Source organism: Parasteatoda tepidariorum, chromosome 4, assembly GCF_043381705.1.
Source record: "Parasteatoda tepidariorum isolate YZ-2023 chromosome 4, CAS_Ptep_4.0, whole genome shotgun sequence".
NCBI lineage: Eukaryota > Metazoa > Arthropoda > Arachnida > Araneae > Theridiidae > Parasteatoda > Parasteatoda tepidariorum.
The window spans coordinates 38,883,287-38,904,174 of record NC_092207.1 but is presented as its reverse complement, the minus strand read 5'-3'; the positions used below and the strand labels follow the sequence as shown (position 1 = coordinate 38,904,174).

The 20,888-nt window shown below is 27.3% G+C and overlaps 1 protein-coding gene and 1 long non-coding RNA gene across 4 annotated transcripts in view; one reads left to right on the top strand and one right to left on the bottom strand.

The window, feature by feature from the left end:
- LOC107456535 (uncharacterized) overlaps nt 1-20,888 on the bottom strand; it is a 36,583-nt gene that overhangs the window by 14,008 nt on the left and 1,687 nt on the right. The window lies entirely within an intron of this gene.
- LOC107456534 (forkhead box protein C1) overlaps nt 2,612-20,888 on the top strand; it is a 32,834-nt gene continuing 14,557 nt past the window's right edge. The window contains exon 1 of the mRNA XM_016074416.3: nt 2,612-4,931. Coding sequence (XP_015929902.1) covers nt 3,233-4,931 — 1,699 coding nt within the window. The 5' untranslated portion in view covers nt 2,612-3,232. The remainder of the gene's footprint in view (nt 4,932-20,888) is intronic.

Here is a 20,888-nt window from a genome sequence, read left to right as displayed (position 1 = left end):
TCCTAAAGGTGTTGGAAGGCCTATATATATATATATGTCTGTCCATGTAAGTTGATCTGATTTTGCTACTCGCTTTATAGTCCCCTTTTTAATGTTTTTTCTTTTTATTTTATTTTATCTTTTGTTTTTACATGTTACTTATTTTTACGTTTTGTGATCAATTTTATTTGTTGTTATTTTTATAAAAAAAATTTTTTAGTGCACCTCACACTATTGTATTAATATATTTTGCTTCGGCTTTATTGATACAATATCAGAAAGCACTCTGTATTGTGGATATAATCGTGTGGGCTGAAGAAAAGATTATATCTTTCTTTTTCTGTTTTTTTTTCCTGTTTTGTAAATAAAATTTCATCCTTTTTTTTTTCTTTTTTTTAAACTGTTGTTTGTTATTTTTTTACTTATTATTCCCCCCCCTTTTTTTTCTCTCCATATGTCTATTATTTTTCTTTGTTTTATTCTTCATTTTGAACATATCTAATAAGTTCTGTTTACTTGCAGCTTAAGCGCATTAAATGAAACTTATTGTTTTTCTTAACTTTCTTCGTGTTTTCTTGTATATATATATATTATGTATGTATATATATATATTGGTTCAGAATCAGAATTGCAGATTTTTATAAGGTACATACATAAACATCCACGCATACATACATATAAACATTCTGCTTTATTTATATAGATTTAAAATCAGCTTGTTTTTCTTTATTGATAATGCAAAATTCTGGTTTTAAATTAGGTTTCCGTGGAACACCAAGAAACTCTGTAATTTTTTTTCCATAATTATGATAATTATTCTGGTAAAAATTAACTACAAAATAAGGTTTTCTCATGCGAGATATGGTTTGATAAATGAGGTAAAGCGTTTAATTTTTTAATGATACCATCGATAACATAAATAGATTATTAGATAGATAACTGAGATAGATAACATAAATAGACAGATAACTGAGTAATTGCATTTGAGAAGGTTTTTTTTCGTTCTTTTTTAAAAAGTTTTATTATAATGCAAATTTTAAATATATTTTATCGTATTACTTCGCTTAAGTAAAAATAAATAAATACTGAGACTATTTTGTTTATTCCATTGTTTTATGTAGAGTGAATCTCTGAAACTGGCGTAATTCTTGGAAACAAATTAATAAACTCATTCCATCTTGTTGCAAAATAGATGGTAAATGGCATTATCAATCATTAACAAAAATTCACATTTCTGATAAAAATTCACTTTGAACTTCACATTTTCAGCTAACTCATCATGTGTGTAGTGCTAAAATTTATCGATTCAAATTTCCTGCAAGATTTTCTAAGATATATTTGTCCTAAACCGTATTTGTTACCAAATATTAAGAATCATACTTAAAAGAATAAAAATAAATAAATAAAATATTAAGTTTTGTTTAAAAAAATTTACATTTAAAAAAATTAAAATTTCTTATATTTAAAAAAAATTTTAGGTACAATTTTCCTTTTGTTTAAAAAAATAGGTTACAGTCAATGTTTTACTGACACTTTGTACATAAATGTATACGGTTTAGAAAAAAGTATTTGGTGTTTAGGCTTCAAAATAAAAAAAGTTAAATTTTCAAGTTTGTCAATGGTAAAAAGACTAAAAAATCACAACCATTTTCTCAAACAATTAAATGAATTTTAAAATATTTAAAATGTTTTGAAAACAAAAAGAAACTTAATTTCTAATTGCATGAAGGATTTTCTACAAAATGGTATACTAAAACCTGACTTATTTTGCATAATTGGAGAAATAAGAACAGAAGAATACAATTCCCTATCTTTAAAATTAAACTCAAGTTTTTTATTCCAAAGCAGAACAACTAGAGACCATCGGTAGTATGGACTGTTTGCATTGTGTTTTAGAATTTCAGACTCGTTTTTCTCCCCAAGACAATTTTTTAAAACCGACATTCATAAAAAAGGTTCTTGTACTTATAAAATAGTTGTTATAACTTTAACAATGCCCTTAAAAAATCCATAAGTTTGAATTTTTTTATTTACTTGGATGAAATTTGCACTAAATAAATAAATAATAATATAAATAAACAATCGAAAATCCCAATTCAAGAAAAAATTTAAAATCAAATAACTCTGGACCGAATATTAAAGAAAGAAATGTCTGCTGAACTATGTATTAAAGAAATGTCAGCTGAAAATCTTCATTTCATTTTTTTTTAAAGTTTATCTTGCATGCATTATCTGTTTTACCAGTTTGTTCGCATGCACATTCTTTCGTGCATATTTGCATGCAAGACATGCTAATTTGTAATTGAATCTATCATAACAATTTGTTTTCAGGCTGTCAAGCCATTCCATTTAACTAAGTATTAAGCAAAACTTAATTTATAAATATCTTAATTAAAATTCAAAATACGTTTATTAGAAATTATTTGGAATTATGTAACGATTTTAAGTATAATTTATTACACAATTACTGAATTCACAGTAAATAAAAAAAAATTTTCCATTTAGCATTTGGGATTAAAACAGGGAAAACTTGAAAATAAATGCAGTTTTTAACAACTCATATTTTTATTACCTAAGTTTCCAAAACATAAGTGAAGTTAGAAGAACAAAAAAATTGGAATTAGCACTTAAATCAATTAAGTACGGTTTGTTTAACGTTTAAGTTCATAAATCAGGAAACGATTATAACCCTAAAAAATTGCAGGCCAACCAAATAAGAGGAGACCGTTTACCGTTTCGCCATCAAGGAGTGACAGAAAGTGTGATTTAAGGAGAAGATAGTATGAATACGGGGGATGAAGAGAACTTTGGAACTCCGACACAGAGAGAGAGAAAGAGAGAGCGAAAGAAAAAAAAGGAAGGGAAGAAAGTAGAATAAAAAAAGCAACGGACAACAGATACTCTAAATCTCGCGTATCCAGTCCTTTTCAAAGAATCACCTCATGCCTGTTGCACTGCGTGGTTAACTCACGTTGATACCCATGCGCTCATTTTTAACGGATAATATTCACTTGCGATGAAGCGTTAAAAGGATTTAATATTTGATTGATTACGAACGGCTACTGGATGTTAAACTATTGCTTCTGTGGAATTATTAATTGCATCGCTTTATTCTTTTTTAAAGCTTTCATCTTGCTGGTTCGTGAACTTTGATTCCTTATACAAATCTATTAAGAACTTTTTTTAATGAAGTAGTTAGCGCATAGGATCAGTTCCATTTTTTTTGTTTCGTTTTTTAAATATTATCGCAATAATGACCTTGGATGAATTGCATGTTAAATATGCAAATTCTGTTTTGAAAAATAAAGAAGTTGACTATACTGATAGAGTGAATCAATCTAGCTACAGGCTGCAAGATTGTTTAACTGGAATGGATAACAATAACAAGTTACCTTCCTGTGCGGAAATAACAACTCCAGGTAATGACAGGAATAACTTATATAGGATGTTTAGCAATGTTTTCCAGAGACCCTCAGATCAGTGCTTTAAGCCTGGACAATTCGACTATGCTTCGGACATGTATACAAATCCTTCATATCAAGCTGAAACGGTAGAAAAAAGGTACAGAGATGGTTTAAAACCAGGAATATCACCCGAATATAAGAGAGACGCTTACGAAGCGAGTTCTGAAATCACCGTTGGACAATCAAACCCAAGAAATGACAATCCCATGCAAACGTTTGCTGTTAAAGAAGAGGTGTGTTCAGAAGATAATGAAAGACTTGTGGCCTCTCCTGACAAAGCAGAAGATGACAGTTTGGACAGAACTCTGAGTAAAAACGATGACTGCAGCTCTCCAAAGAAATCAGGTGCTGGCATGCGTAAACAAGAAAAACCACCGTTTTCATACATCGCTTTAATAGTGATGGCCATTCAAAGCTCACCGACAATGCGCTTGACATTAAATGAAATTTACGAGTATTTACAATCGCGATTTGAATTTTTTCGTGGAGAATACAAAGGTTGGAAAAACTCGGTGCGTCATAATTTATCACTTAATGACTGTTTCATTAAGCTTCCTAAAGGTGTTGGAAGGCCAGGAAAAGGACATTACTGGACTGTCGACCCAGCCAGTGTTACTGTATTTCAAGATGGATCATCCAAAAGGAGACCTAGAGGTTTTAAACGTAGGTGTCAACTTACTGATTTGCAGAGATTCCCTATGTGTTACCCTGGTGTCAACACTTCATCTGTCATAGGATATGACATGATGAACCAGCCAAATATGACATGTGGACCTTTGCAATCAACTACTTTGGCTAACCTGTTGCAATACCCAAATGAATCTAGTGAGTTTTTGGGTAAAATGAATGCTCGTCAGCCTGTTCGGAGGAAATGTGCTGTCCCATTTCACCCTTATTATTATCAGAACTCTTCTGGCACTATGATTGGTTATGACTCTATTAATCAAACAAGTTCTAACATGGCAGGTAGTACAGGTGCTAACATATCAGGCCTGCAATCATACTTAGCATCCACAGATCAAATGATGGCACAATCTATAGCTCAAACTCAGCAACATTATAATTACAGTTTAACAAACAATTGTACGTCAATCGGTGGAATGCCAAACGGTCATTACATGGCCAGCTGCGCTGTTTCTAGTTCCGCCGTACTTGGGCCGACATCTCCATCGGCGGCGGTGACGACCGATTTTGGTGGAGTAGCTACAACGGTTCCACCAGCGATAGCCTACGGTGGGAATATGCCTGACCAGTTGAATTCCGTTGCGGGAGAATGGACTACTATGATGAATGCATCTGTCGCGGTAGATCCTTCTTACATGAAGCAATCACCGTTGAGTCCAGCAAGTAGTGCAACTGGTTCAATTTCTCCAAATGGTGCACCCAATACACCTGTGACCTCCGAAACTGTAAACTATCCTCAAACAGGCTCAGAACAGGTCTGTCAAAGACTTATGAACAATAATTCTTCAGATTTGCAAGTTCCAGGTAAGATATTAGAACCTAAGTTATTTTATTGATTTTTTTAATTCTTAGAATAATAATAAATTCTATATTATAAATTTAAAAAATGTTTAAAGAGTGATTAAATCGAAAGTATGTAAACTAAAGATCTGAAAAAAACTTGTAAAAGACAAATAAAAAAGTTAAAGTCTGAACATGAAATAAAAGACAAGTAAAATATGTGTCAAAAATTTCAAAAATAAATTAACCGTGTAATTTATATTAGTAAAAACAATAAGTTTATTTTTTTGGTGAGATGATTCATAAATTTTAAAAAATATTAAGTTTTCAAAGACTTTTTATGTAACTTGGTATATTTAAAAGAAAAGATAATCTAATTTAATAAAAATATATTATACGTAAAGAGTCATTAATCTACAATTTTAATTTTTCTACGCAATTTAAATTTATACAACTTTTGCAGCGTTTTTTTTACCTGAATGTATTAATGCTGAAAAATAAAATTTGTGCACTAAACGATGAGATATATATCATAATTTAAATAGATTATATTATTAGAAGAAAATGTTTTGATGTGAAGTTAAAAAAAATGTTACATTTCAAAAGCTGATTTTTTTATTCGAATTTTTTTTAAGAAAATTGATTGTCTTTCTGAATTAAATAAAGGAAATTGTAAAACTTGATTTGAAATAATTAAACCGTAAACTTAACTTGAATGCTTTTTAAAGTAATAAACTATATTTTTAATCAACAATATAAGTTACTGAAACATAATCAGGAATGGAAAATGATTTGTCTTTAATATTTAAACAACTGTAAATATCTGCTCATAGCAAAAATGCTTATTTAATAGTGATTATAATTGAAAAAAAATGAGACTTAGTACATGATAAGTACCTAATGTAATTTTTTATGTATTGAGAACTTGTGTCTGCCATAATATTTTAAAGTTTCAGATTAATAAATTGTGTTGAAATAAATTAAATTAACTTTATTAACATACATCCTTTAATACCTTAACGTTTCTATAATTTAATTAGCATTTTTATTACAATATAAAATATTTCGTTTGTTCCTTGATTTTAGAAACCTTTAATGAAGTATTTATTGAAACTTTTTTTAAGTAAACATTAGTCAGATCTCAAGATCTCATCAAAAGCACTCTTAGAAAGGAAATAAAATATTTTAAAATGCGATCACAGCAATATAATTAGGAGGTCTAACTAAGATTGAAAATCAGTAAGACTGACGAAACGTCAAAATTTTTCTATTTTACTCCAATTTTTAATGAAATTGTTGTTGTATAAAAGAATTGTTAAGATAATTTTTATTTAATAATTTGATTTTATTTAAAAAATATAGTTCAATGGAAAATTTAGTGTGAAAAAGTACAGTTGACATGATTCGTGGCGTGCAACATTTTGTAAACACATTTGACATTAGAATAAAAATTAAACAAGTCTAAAAATATCCTTTCTAAAATACAAACTTTAATTTTCAACTTGAAAAAGTTAAAAAATTTTTAATTAAATATCCCCGAAACTTTTTTTTTAAAAAAAGCTACACAATAATCATTTTAATTTAAAACTTAATATTTTATAAATGTGGATTACAAAATCAAAATTTAGTTATTGGTTCTTATAATCCGTATTTTTTTATACTATCTCAACTTTAAATTTTAATTCCAGTTTCAAATGTTTTTTTTTACCATGTTGCACAACACTCTCATTTTACGAGTCATTTAAAAATTTTCTATTTTGATTCTGAATTTAAACTGTGTTTTTTCTTTTCCTTCATTTTTTTCTTTTAAAAGTGGAACATTCTAGATAAAATAAATGTTATTAATACTAAGTACAAATATCCCTTTGTATACAGTATAAAAAAATTAGAGTTCTGCATTAAGAATTCTGTTAATGGAATCTAGTCGAAAGTCTAAATTACAGTATATTTACTGCTCTGCTAATACTAGATTATCAGCTTAATTACGAAAGCCTGTAAAAATAGTGTTTCATAAAAAAAAATTTACATTACAGACGGCTTTTTATATTTTTTTGTGAGCTGATTTCAAATATGGTACCCATTTTTTTCAATCATTGAAGGGCACTTCACAATATATGGAGATAAATACCTATTGTTACTATTTTGGGGTAGGGGAGAAATTAAACTATTGTTTAACAGGCTAGTGAGGTATTGTTTCTGACGTATATTCTTACGCTCAATTGAATGATGTCATCAAACTTGAATCGATAGAATCTGTAGTTTAAGAATTATTAAGCGTATAAGTATGAAAAGTATAGTTTTGTATTTATATTTACACGAAGAAAAAGATTCTAATTAAATTACATTAATTGAATAATAATGGCACTTCTGGTAAAGAAAAAAAAACATAATTCTGCTAGACAAAAAACTAAAATACACGATATTTAAAACAATCATGTGGGATAATTTTTTAGTTCATATGGAACGGTATACTAGAAATTCTGGTTTTTAAAACAAAATTTTTTATTACGACATATTCAATTAAATTACAAAACTGAAAAGTAGATTTAACCGAATAAATAGTTTTTAGACCATACTCTAAGGCAGTGTTCCCCAACCCCCGGTCCGCGGACCGGTACCGATCCGTTGATCAAATGGTACCGGGCCGCCCATTCCATTGAAACGGAATTTAAATTCCTAGGTTTAAACCCCAAATTATAAATATTTGTGTTCCATTAAAATTTTATTTATTTAAAAAAAGTTTCCCCCGCAGGTAGTGACATAAATTTTTTAATGTTTGTAATGTATCATTGTCTCCGATTACCCCCAGATGGAACCGTCTCATTGCAAGGAAACAAGCTCAGGGCTCTAATTGTTTTAAGGTTCTAGTAAGTTAAAATGTTAAATCACTTTATATTTATATTTTGGTGCAACTGTATTTTATTTTGATGGCATGTTTAAATACAATTAAACTAAAATNCCCCCGCCCCAGCAGGCTGCGGTAAAATTATTAAACGTTGACAGGTCCGCGGTGATAAAAAGGTTGGGGAACACTAGTCTAAGGTATCACGACAAAATTACCAGATTCCATCGAACTTAACAAATTTTTTCACATATTATAAAAGTATATTTTATTGTTAATTTCCTGGCCAAGGTTAATTTCACCAAAATCATAACCAAAGAGCTTCTGGAGAAACCATTTAATTTTTTTTGTGTTCCCATAGAGCCAGAAACTCAGTAAGTTTTACCATATTCTGCTAGTTTTACCATAATTTTTTCGCAGTGTATTTGCACGACTGATGATGCTATCTTGGAGAGTGGAGACATTGCTTTACATGTATTTTATGCGCTGAATCGAGTGGAACAAAATCGGTCGAATTTTATACTTCGCCTGAGACATAAAATTTTAAATATCAGACTTTTTTAAAATTCGAACTGTCAGGAATAATTCGACCAATTTTGCTCAAATTTTGTATCTTGCCATAAAAAATTACATTCTTAGAAATTATGTAAAAAATTGTATAACTTACAATTTAGAATGTTTGGACTATTATTAAGTTAAATGATAAAGAAATAATAAACATTATTTTCTTGCATGGATTTATCTTCGGATAAATGGATATTCAAATTGTGTGTAACAATTTTTCAATACGCTTTCGAAATTCTCGAGGTATTGCGAAATACGAAAAAAGTACAATTAACATTTAGGGGTTCAAATTTTCAACCATTCTTCCGATCAAATTATTGGGACCATATCTTCTAGATTGTGGCAATCCCTTCCTTATTTGAGGATCAAAAATTCAAATCCTTTGAAAAAATGGTTATATTTATTTAGGAAAGTACATTTTTGTGCATGACTTCATGACTTAAAATATAATTTACACTATTTAATTAGAATATTTAAGGTCATCCATGTGAACTATTAAGTTTGAAACCTAGTTCGTAAAAATCCGTTTATTAGTTCCAAATTTATTCAGTGCTCCGGTGTTGTTACTCTTTTCGTATTTTTACATTATTTCATTTACAAAAAATTCTATTAACTTTTTCTCCTTTTCTAACATTTTTTATAGCTTGAAAAAAATTTTTTTTCCAAATTATTCAAAAAAAGTAAAAGTTTTTTGTATTTTTCTTTTGCTGTATTTTTTAAATCTTAGTTTGTAAGAAAGTTATAATAATATAAAGTAAAGAACTATGGGGTGCTTAGACGAAATTCATTAAGTGTACAATGTTTTTTTCCTTTAGGGAAAAAACAGATAAATATATCTTTTATTTTAAAAGTGTTGTTCTTCTATAAAAAAAAATGAAGAATATGATAAATAAGATATCAGTTTTTCCTTAAGCGTGTACAAAACAACACGCTTTCTAAATGTTTCTTGCATAACACAAGGAAAAAAAGTACTATTTTGAAACGGGGTTGAAATCTTTTTATTTTTATGTTTACTTATTTTATCATACATTTAGTTCACTTGTTTATTAACAAGATTTATGTCAAGCAAACTTTTACTCTATTCTCCTCATACAAATATTTTATAACCTTCGTTGAACAGCCGATCCAATTTTAGGTTTACGTTTACTAATGTTCAACTCCGTAACCGATCTTGTAATTTGAACCGAATCCCGAAGACAAGGGAGCCATCATACAAATATATTTTTTTAAATGATTAATACGTATTTAAAATTAAATGCATCATTTTAAATATAAACATTTCTGCAACAATCTGTTGTAGGCCAGGGTAGTCATGGGGGTTAAGATTCCCCAATATCGTAACAGACGACATGGATGGTAACAATGTGGACATCATTGCACACCGACCGCCTTTACTTCCCATTCAGGCTGTTACCCATTGATTTGAAGCTGGATGGACTTGATCAGTGATTGGGGATCGAATCTCTATGTCTGACAGTGTAGGTAAAATGCCTTAATTACCGAGCCCCAGCAGCATTTTAAGCGAATATCAAAACAATATATCAAATATATTTAAAATAAATATTACAAAAATGAATCCATATCCTTGCTACTCGAAGAAGTAAAAAATTCTGGTAAAATTACAGTATTGCATGGTAATGATATTTCAAGTTAAGAAAAAAAAATCTATAATTTTTCCGCTCATATGGTAATAATGTTTTACTGGAAATTCTGGTTTCCAAAATTATAGTTCTTATTACCACACATTTAGTAAATTCACAGAAACTGAAAACTGAATTTTTTTTAATAAACTGGAATGTTCAAGAAAAAATAAAAATTAATAAGCGATCCTATTTAATACACGATCCTAAGCTTAAACATCCCTTTGTATACATAAGAAACAATTAGTTTTGTGCATTAAGAATTCTGTTAATGGAATATAGTCGAAAGTCTAAATTACGGTACGTTTACTGTTTTGCTAATATCAGATAATCAGCTTAATTACAAAAGTCTGCGAAAATAAAGTTTCATGAAAAAAATTTTACTTTACTGATTGTTGCTAATGTAATTTTTTGTGTTTTATGTGTTTTATGTATGTTTTGTCAGTAGAATGTTTGTTCTACTCTCGTGTGCCCTGAATAGGGCGGGTCGAGGTATAAATAAACAACAATTACTGATTGCTTTTAATAATGTTTAGAGAGCTGATTTCAAATATGGTACCCATTTTATTTTCAATAACTGAAGGGTTTTTCACAAAATTTTTGCTTGAATATATGGAGAAAAATACCTATTGTTCCTATTCTGGGGTAAGGGAGAAACTAAACTATTGATAAACAGGCAAATGAGGTATTGTTTTTTATGTATATTTTTAAGCTGAATTGAAGGAAATAAACTTGAACCGATACTACCAATGCTTTAGGAATTTTTAAGGGATTATGCAGGAAAATAATAATTTATTATTCTGATAAAACTATCGTAGCTGTATGATAATGACAATCTGGTATAGCAAAAAAAATTATTAATAATAATAATTCTGCTAGAATAAAAGTAAAGTAAACGGTATCTAAATCAAGCATTTTCTGTAATTTTTCCGTACATATTGTAACGTTTAATTATATTACAAAACTTAAGAGTAGATTTAATCGAATAAATGGTTTTTATACCATGCTCAGTACCTAGATAAAATTATAATACATTACTTCATTTACATAATTTTATCTAGCAGTATTATAGAGCCATATTTTATAGTAATTTTACCAAAATCGTTACCAAGTGCCTCGTTAGAAAATAGCGTGCTTTTCCATGCTCGTATAGAATACATTCGTCTACAGTAAATTTTACCATATTCTGGTAGTTTTGACCATACTTTTTAGTGTACATAAATGAGTGTAGCGTAAATAAAGGTAGGCTCACTTTTATTTAAAAGGATTGAATAAAATTTCTTTTTATGTAATATTTATTTGCACTAAAAGAGGATTCATTTTTAAGGATATCCTTCAAAATGTCACATAGAATTATCAGGCAAATTATGTAACAATCATTCATTCCATGTGATTAGACTAAGTAAAATAATCAAATACTGCACTGTACAATATTCCGGTTCAAACAACGTTAAAAAGTATAGGCAGTTAGGGTGCCGGTAGTTTTTTCCGTATAATCCAATTTCTCCGGAATATGTTATGTAACAAAAAATCTAATATACTATACTTCTTACAGTAATAATTACCATAAAATTAATGATGAATTACAATAATTAGATAAGTATTATTGTAAAAATTGTGGTGCAATATTTTACTGTAAAAGTGGATTTTACAGATAATGCAACCGAAATGAACCGTATTTAATACTTTAATTTGTACCGGATTTCACACAAAGTACTAATGTGCTCTCCGAATACCTAATTAGTTACAGAACACTGAACTTTGCGTTTATGTTTCAAAAACGATTTTAATTGTCCGAGAACATAACATAACTTTACGTAACATAACATAACTTTTGTTTGCTTATAAAAACGTATTGTTTTCACCATATTTTAGAGACATGATTCACATTTCAGTAGCAAATGTACCAAATTCTATAGTTCTAGGAATATTAAAAAATGTGTAAGGTATCCATAAATAAATATTTCTGAGAATTTTTTTAATTTTCAAGTATAAAATTTTTTTTATTTGAGTCATAATTTTGCAACCATTTGTTCCACGCGTAAAGAGTGTGAAATATTAACTCATACAGTTCATTTTATGGTAAAATTATAAATTCTATCCCTATATCTAATATTAGTTCTGAGTGTTACTCCTAGCCTTTTCTAAAGTTTAAGAGGTAGGCTTCTCTGTATCAATAAACAGGTATTTTTAAATTGTCATTTCAGAGATAAACTAATGTGCAACAGGGAGATTTCAGTGCAATTTTAAACAGGGGTTCAACTTTTGCACTGTAAAAAATTCCGGATCAAATTATATATGATGGTATAAAGTATCGGTACTTTGGGTGCATCATCCATAAAATCCAGTTTACCTTAAAATCTATTTTTACCGTATGACATAAGTTCAACTCCAATTTTTACAATAATATTCATTTAATTAGAGTGGACCTGTGACTTTAAAGTAATTACTACTAAAAATATTAGACTACATAAAATTTTTTGTTCCATTACATGCTCCGGTAAAAATGAATTTTACGCTACAAAGTACATTTATGCTGCAAAGTACAGAAAGCTACGCTCCATTTTAAGCATCCTGAATGCCGGTACTTTTTCCGTACTTTTTTTAATTTGATCAGAATTTTTTTTGCAATTTGAAGATTTGACATTTAAAAAAATTTTATTTATAAAAGATGCTATTTATTTAAGCAACATGATTTATGTTCTCTGAAAATTATTTAGCTGATAAATATTTTTCTAAGAAAAAAAAAAAGAAGTTAGATCAGAATTTTGTTCAGCATTTCTGTGGAACTCTTGAACAAAATGGTGCAAATAATTTTCGAACTAAATTAAAGTACAAAACATCTAATCTTACTTTATAGTGCAAATAAGTTTTAAAAAATTATAATAGCTTTGAAAATGTGTTAGTAGATGAAAATATTACACGTGCCTTTAAAGTCTTAAAAGAAATGTATCATTGATTTCTTTTATAAAGCAGAACTATTTTTAATATGGATGCTTTTTTATAATTTTTTCTGTTTAAATAAGTGCAACTTACACTCTCGGCGAAAATTTACTTTAATTCATTTACAGTTGTCAAAAAAATCACTTTCTCAGTTTTAACATTTGACAGGTTATGCTAATTTTTTTTAGAAAACTCTAACCATATTCGAATTGTTAATTTCAGATTTTAATATCCTGCATTGAATAAGAAATCATTATTTATAATTTCTATGAATAAAAACAGTTTTTATTAAGAACGCAAACAACTATACTTTTATTCCTGAATATGCAATTAATTTTAAACTTTTACACAGGGTGTTTCGTAATCACTACTCTTAATGAAGAAGCGTAGAATTCTCGTCAAAATAAAAGATTACATCCAATGGGGATCGAATATGTACGATAAGCAAGAAAAAAAAAATACAGAAATGTTGTCAAAAACTGATGAATCATTTACAAATAATTCATGTGAAACAACTATATCGTTGCTTTAAAAAACAGAGATTGAAAGAGGTTATTCTTAATACTTACAAGCATCATCAAAATTTGACTGCTTTTGATATTTTTAGTCATTCTTTCCTCAATAGTGATATATCATATTTTGATAGTGGTTTTGTTTTTATGACCACTGAAGTAAAATTTACGACTCCTAACTTACTGTTTGGCATCGTTTATAAAATGGATTCTAAGAATCTAAAAATGTGCATTGAGGGCTATGATTACGGAACACTTTAGGTACCAATTTTAACTATTCATTTCACATTACAATGAGTTATTTCATTATGTTTTATTACTTATTACATTAAACTTCGCAATGAAAAATTAAAATTTAATCAAATATTTAAGAAAAGCAAAATGATCAAATAAAATCTAAATTTTATATAAATACAACTCTTCATGCATTATAATTATTATCACTTGTTCGTGAAACAGCTCCCGTATGTTCAAGAACGGGAGAACCCTTGACAGTAAAACACACCTGAATCTACTATACAAAGTATCAACAATTCAGGCGCTACTTTAACCTTGAATTTTTAAATTTTGTTGTTCTCAATTCTCCATACAAAAATTTAACATTTTATCTTAAGGACCTAGTATTGTATTCAGTTATTAAATTCCATTTAGACCTTTTTACATTCTTTTCATGACTTAGAGAATTCTTGTGAAACTAAATGTGGCACTTGCAACAGAAATAAAGCTAAGTAACTATTTTAGACATTTCAAAAGATTAAAACAAATGGAGTAAGAATATTTCTACTTACTTAGTGAAATCAAACCAATTTCAATGATTATATACGTTTTTCTAAATAAATTTATCAAGCAATTAGATCAAAGCGTATGGCGATTATGAAAGGAAATTATTAAGCGAATCTAAAAAACAAATTTAAAAAAAAGACAATAACATGTTAAGATGTAAACTTTTATTTTTTTCAACCTTATATGAGGTTTCATTTGTGAGATTACAGATTTTTAAAATCTTCACTTCCGGTAATTAAAATCTCTCTAATGCCTTCAATTGCAGGTTTCTGAATGCTTACAGGAAAGTGCGACAATTCAATTTGCTTTTGTGACCGATTTCTTCAAAAAATATTAACTGTTTTAGGTTATTTACTGTAAAAAAAATAGCATAAAAGATGTAGGCATAAAAATTTATTATAAATAAAACTAAATAAACAAATAATCAAACTTTATACCATACCTTTCAAATATTCATGAACATGCTTTTCAAACAAAATTCCTTTTCAAAAGATCAATAAATTGTCTGTGTGTGACAAAAACTTTTTCAAAGGTGATTGTGAGTCCAAGTCAAAATTTCGGAAAATTTCTTAAGTAAAAAAAAAAAAAAAGAAGAAAAAAANAAAAAAAAAAAAAAAAAAAAAAAAAAACAGTTTATATTAAAAAATTAGAAAAAAATTTAAACAAGCTTTTTTTTTCCTTTTTCTCAATATTTCTTAGTTTTCTTAAAATATATTTAAAATTTTACACATACCTATACCATTTACACATACCAATGATGATCTGGAGAAGTAATTAAAATTCACAAACATGTCTTTCTTTCTTGAGTTTATGATTATAACAACTATTTACTGATAAAATAAAGTATCTCATTGGCTCTCCCTTACAAACAAATAAAATAAATTGTGATTTTAAGATCCACCTTTGAAAATTTGATTTCTAGAAACTTCTGTGTTCAATGATTTTTTGAAACATCTGGACCTTCGATCTCCGGAAACTTCCGGATGTTAGCGAAAATTCCGGAAATTCGGATTTTTTCCGGAGCACAATCAGCCCTGCTTTTTAAATTAAATCAAAATAAACTTTAAGCATTTCTCTTAACTGGGAAACACTTTTACAAAAATATTGTAAATTAACTGCTTGATTTTATTTTGGGTAAGCAAGTGATTTGTATAAATAAAATTTTTTGTATAACAAAAAAACCTAAAACCATTTTCTAAAATTTCATGACAAATAAAATGAAAACATATGAAAAATGAAGTAGAAAACTAATTTTAAAAAAACAACACATTTAATTCAAAATAACATGAAATAATTCATTTATAATATTTTTGCGTAAGGGTTTAAGAAATTGGAAGAAAAACACTTACATTTAGTTGAAGTGAAAATATTAGGTATACCAAAAATTTCTGTTCAAGAGAGTACAGGCGGCCTCATTTTAAAGTTATGGAAAATATTCCTTACAAAAATAAGGAAATTTTTTTCTTTAAATATACACCTTTGTCGAAGGGCATAAATGCATCATTTTGTTACTGAACGAAAACTGTTCAGGTATAAAAAAAAACAGTTAAAGACATTTGTGTTTAAATAGAGTGAATAATTTCTACTCTTAGCTACCACATTTAGTTTTAAAAAATTAACATGGTTTCCTCCATATCTTAAAAAAAGGAAATTGTTCCCATTTTGGAGACTTCTTTTTTTAAAAGATAAGTGTGGTAACTTAGTTCCACAACTTCGGTAACTTCGTTCATGAAATTTAGTTTGCAAAATGAAGATGTTCGTATCAATTGTGATAGATTATTAGTATAAATTTCATTATATTGGTCTTACATAATTCTATTGTGATTTTTTTAAAAACTTTATGTAGTTGCTACTAATGGAAATTATTCACTTTGATTAAGTACAATGTCTACCTCTTTTTACGTAAAAACAGTTTTTTGTTATTACAAAATGTACATTTATGCCCTCTCGACAAGGAATGCGTTATGATCAATTGCCTCACAACTTTAAATAAATAAATAAATAAAGATACTTTTGTCATCACTTCAAAATGAAACATACCCTCTTAGAGAGACTTTTTCGGTAAACCAGTTGACTTTCTTTTTGTTGCTCAGAAAAAATTACCAACCTGATGCTAAATAATCAAGTAAATTTACCAGTGACTTATTTAAGTATAACTCAATTATACTTGCAGATATTAATTATTAAATACTTGCACTAGTATTAACCTGCAAATAAAATAATTTTTCCTTTTTGCTAATACCTATGTTAGTGTTTATTAATTAGTAAATAAAATAAAATAGTTTATATTAATGCTTGTTGTACTGTTAACGTAGTACGCTAAAGCAATATTGTACTGTTAAGTTCCCTGACAATTAATGCAAAACAATGTTTCAATGTTCCGATGTTGGAATTTAATTCTAATGTGTTTGCACTTTTCATAACATTTATATTTAACATCATTTTGTCATAAGTATGCAGTTGATGTTATGATTTTCACTTATCTTTTTAACAATAAATACTAAAGTACTGGTTAACGAAAAGTTTCTGCATTTGCATTTGGCTTAATCCTCAAATAACTGAGCATTTAAATTGAAAACAGTGATGATAATGCACACAGATGACGCTACTGCACTAAAATTTGTCGTATTGCACACTTTAAATATTTTGGGAATTTTTTATTGTTCCCATCATCCCTAGAATATGTTCAAATTAAATAAAGTCATTGGTTCATTAGCTTCTAAAAAAATAACATAATTTGCATTTTATCTTGCCCAACCTAGAAAATAATTTTAAAAAAGCACAAACTTCGTCATCTCAGTAATAAATCATGTGATATTTTGTAACTTCATACAATATATTGGCAATATGCAATACCTTTAGAATACAATACACGATAATCAACTGGAAATCCTTTATAAGTAGTTTCGTGTAAAATTACAGATATTTAAAAAAAGAAAATTCCCTGTAAAAATACAAAAAAAACACACACAAAAATCTCAGAAGGCACACAGTGTGCGCCTTCTGACAATGTCAATGTCAGTCAGACAAATGTCAGAATGTAATGACACTTTACATTCTGACATTCAAGTGACATTACATTAAACTAGTATCTAAACTATTAGAAACTATTAGTATATCTAAACTATCGAAGAAAGTGCAAATCACACAGCTTTCAGCACAGAGATGAAAAGTTTACTGTATACTCATTTCAGCTAATTTGCGTGTACTTGACTGAAAAAAATCATGCCTGAATAATAAAAAATCATGCCTGAATGCCAATAGAATGCCTGAAAAAAATCATTTTATGGGAAGGCACAGTCAAAAACCGGGATTTTCTGTAGCTTTGTTTATGAGAAACTTGTTTAGTTTTTTTCTTTTATCAAATTTACCTAATTGAAATCAAATATCGAGGAGTGAAATCAATTTAAATTTCATTTCCTTTGGAAATTTCGTACAGCAAAGTACATTGATATAAAAATTAGCTGTAAAAGTTTTGTCAAAAACTATTTAAATCAGTGTATCTCATTCTTTAAATTAAATTAAATATAACAGTAAATATGAATTTAAAGCCGAGTATTCCATTAAAGTACATTGTAAAAAAATTCCGGATAAATTTGCGGTAAAAAGTAACGGTACTTTGGGTGCATCATCCAGAAAATTCATTTTAACCGTGAAATTTTGTACTATTATTTTTATAGTGATATTTATTTAATTACTGTGATTCAGTGATTTTATATTAAATACTACTGTAAAAATTAAGGTGTATCAGATCTTTTGTTCGGAAAAGTCTTGCAGTAAATATGGTTTTTGGGGTTAGCTTTTTCACCGCAATTATATCCAGAATTTTTCATAGTGTAGAAGCGACTTTAATATAATTTGTGCTTTTTGTACTAGAACTTATTTCGCATTATGCAAATTTCATTTCAAATAAAATCTAAAATCTATAATTGCATTCAGTTATGCGAATAAACACATAACATTTGTTTACATGCAAAATTAGTTGTTAAATCATCAACAATAATTAATTAATTACTAATACTCATAAATTCACTAAAAAAATATTTAAGTAAGTTTCATCGCTGAAAATAAAATAATCGTTTTATAAATAACAAAAATAATCATGATAATTTAAATTTCATTAATGAACACAGATATCCCTAACTAAGCAAAAGGATTATCAGGATTATCCCAAATTATCGAATTTTTTTTGGATTAAAAAAAATGATTTTGATTTTACACGCTGTTATTGAGCAAAATAATCTAAGTTATGTAGAGAATTTTTTTACACTTAGAAAAAAAGTATGGTCAAAACTACCAAAATATAGTAAAATTTACAGTGTTTCTGGTTCTATGGGAATACCAAAAAACTCGGCAAATTTTTACTGAAGCGATTTGATAATGATTTTGGTTAAATTAGCTATAAACTACGATTTTATAATAATCGATAAAAATTGGAAAGTTTATCATAATATTGGAGAGCATGGCATTAAAGCCATTTGTAGCCTAAATTTGTTTTTTAGCTGGCAAAACTTAACTTTAATTTAAATGTAAAGGCTATTCTACTGCTATGTGAGCAAGTTAGAAGTGTATTAAGGGTGGACAAAGTGCAGATAAAGTATCTGTATTTAGATAAATATTACAAATTTTGTTATTATATTTTCATATTGCAAAAAAATAAATATTTCAAAAAATAAAACTGCAATTTTAATTAATTTTCAAACGTTTGAAATTGCAGTTTTAAGAAATCATTAATATTTTCAATCATGTGAAACCATTGCAATGCTTGTCAAATTCTCAGTCCTGTGAACTAAATTAAATTTTAAAAATAAATTTAATTAATTAATTTAATAAATTAATAATGTATATTATAAATAATGTTATTATATATATATAATAAAAATATTATAGTGTATATTATAGGTCAGTCACAGATATTTTAATTAAGGTGAACTGATCTTTTTAAAACTTTTTTTCAAAAGATCTATTTCAAAAAACAATTTCTTTTTGTAGAAGAATTAACTATTTTATCAATTATTAACATTAATTTCGTGTTTAAGTTTATATAACTCATTTTTTGAAAGGAAAATATTTACCTTTAAAAATATTTAAATCTGTTTTTTACTTAAAATGTCTTTCGTCTACATTACACAAATAAATCAATGATGATTTTAAGAAATCTTATTACTGAAATAAAGTAAAAGTGTGTTACTTTACCTATTATATTTAAATTTAATAGTAAGAAATAATATTTCGAACTAAAATTTAATGCTTTATTATCTAGTATATTATTTTGAGAACCCATATTTTTATAACATGCAATTTTGCATTCATAAACAACATTAATTGAGTTCGTATTGCACTTACATGGGGATACATAATAACATCTCACGCTAGATTAACACCATTTATAAAAACATCTAAAACAGAATTTTTGTATATTTATGTCCCAAAATATTTATTATTTCGTGATTACTTTCTAATTATTCTTGACTTGATTATTATTGTAATATCTGGTACTAAAATAAAATATAAAACTTGATTTTACTGTACATTAATATTAAATATTAAAGCATTTTTTACAAATAAGTACGTCGTATGTAATGAAAGAAACATATTATGTGTGTAGAGTTTAATAATTTTGATGTATATATTTTATAATTAATTTTAAGAATTTAAAAAGTTCGCAATGAAAAATTTACGAAACTGAAAAATTGACGAAAATACCCTATCGTGTTGAAATTATACAAAAAAAGTTTGCTTTTATTGACGAAAAAAGCTACACTAAGCAAAATATATAAAAAAAATTGTTGCTTATAAAATTTTTTTTCAAAAATAATTCATACTTTCGTTTAATTAATTCGTTTAATAATTCCTTTAATTAATAAGAAATTTCTATTATCCTATTAACTTATTATTTTTTTAATATTCCATCTAGTTGTTATTTAGTTTTTTAAACTGTTGTTTTTCAAAAAATGCTTATAATAACGCAGAAAACACAATAAGCTTGCTGAATAAAGTTCGATTTTACAAAAAAATAAAAAAAAATATAAAAAAAATTAGATTTTATAATCATACACTCGTAATCAACAAAATTGTTGATATCGAAATTTAAAAATACTGTATTGTAACAGTAAGCATAAATAATTAGCAAATAATTTCTCTGAGTACAACAGATTTCATTTTTAAAATGCCACTTTCGTAACAAATACTAAAAATTTTAATACTATATATTCACGAATCAAATATTGAAATTCTTATTTTTCAATGAGCGACATATTTTATTTTCATTATATAACTTTTGTGAAAAATAGCAAAATCGGTATTGTTAAATATTGATTTTTCGATAAAGGACAAGCTTAAGTCTAAAAATGAAACTTTTGTAATAAATATTGAAATTTTGATTTCTATATATTCAAGAATTAAATGTTAAAATATTGAGTTGGCAATGAAATGTAAATTACATTTTTAAAATACAGCATTTGTAACAAAAAATTTAGAATTTGATAACTATATATTAGAAAATCAAATATTAAAATATGGATTTTTCGGACAATGGCAGATTTTATTTTTAAATAAGTTCTTTGTAAAATATTCATTATTCATCTGTAAAGCACATTTATAAAGAAAAATTCGTGCAATTTGAATCAAACACAGCTGACCTAGTGTCATGGTGACAGAACAAAGCTAAGTAGCACGTGAGAATTCCTAACATTCT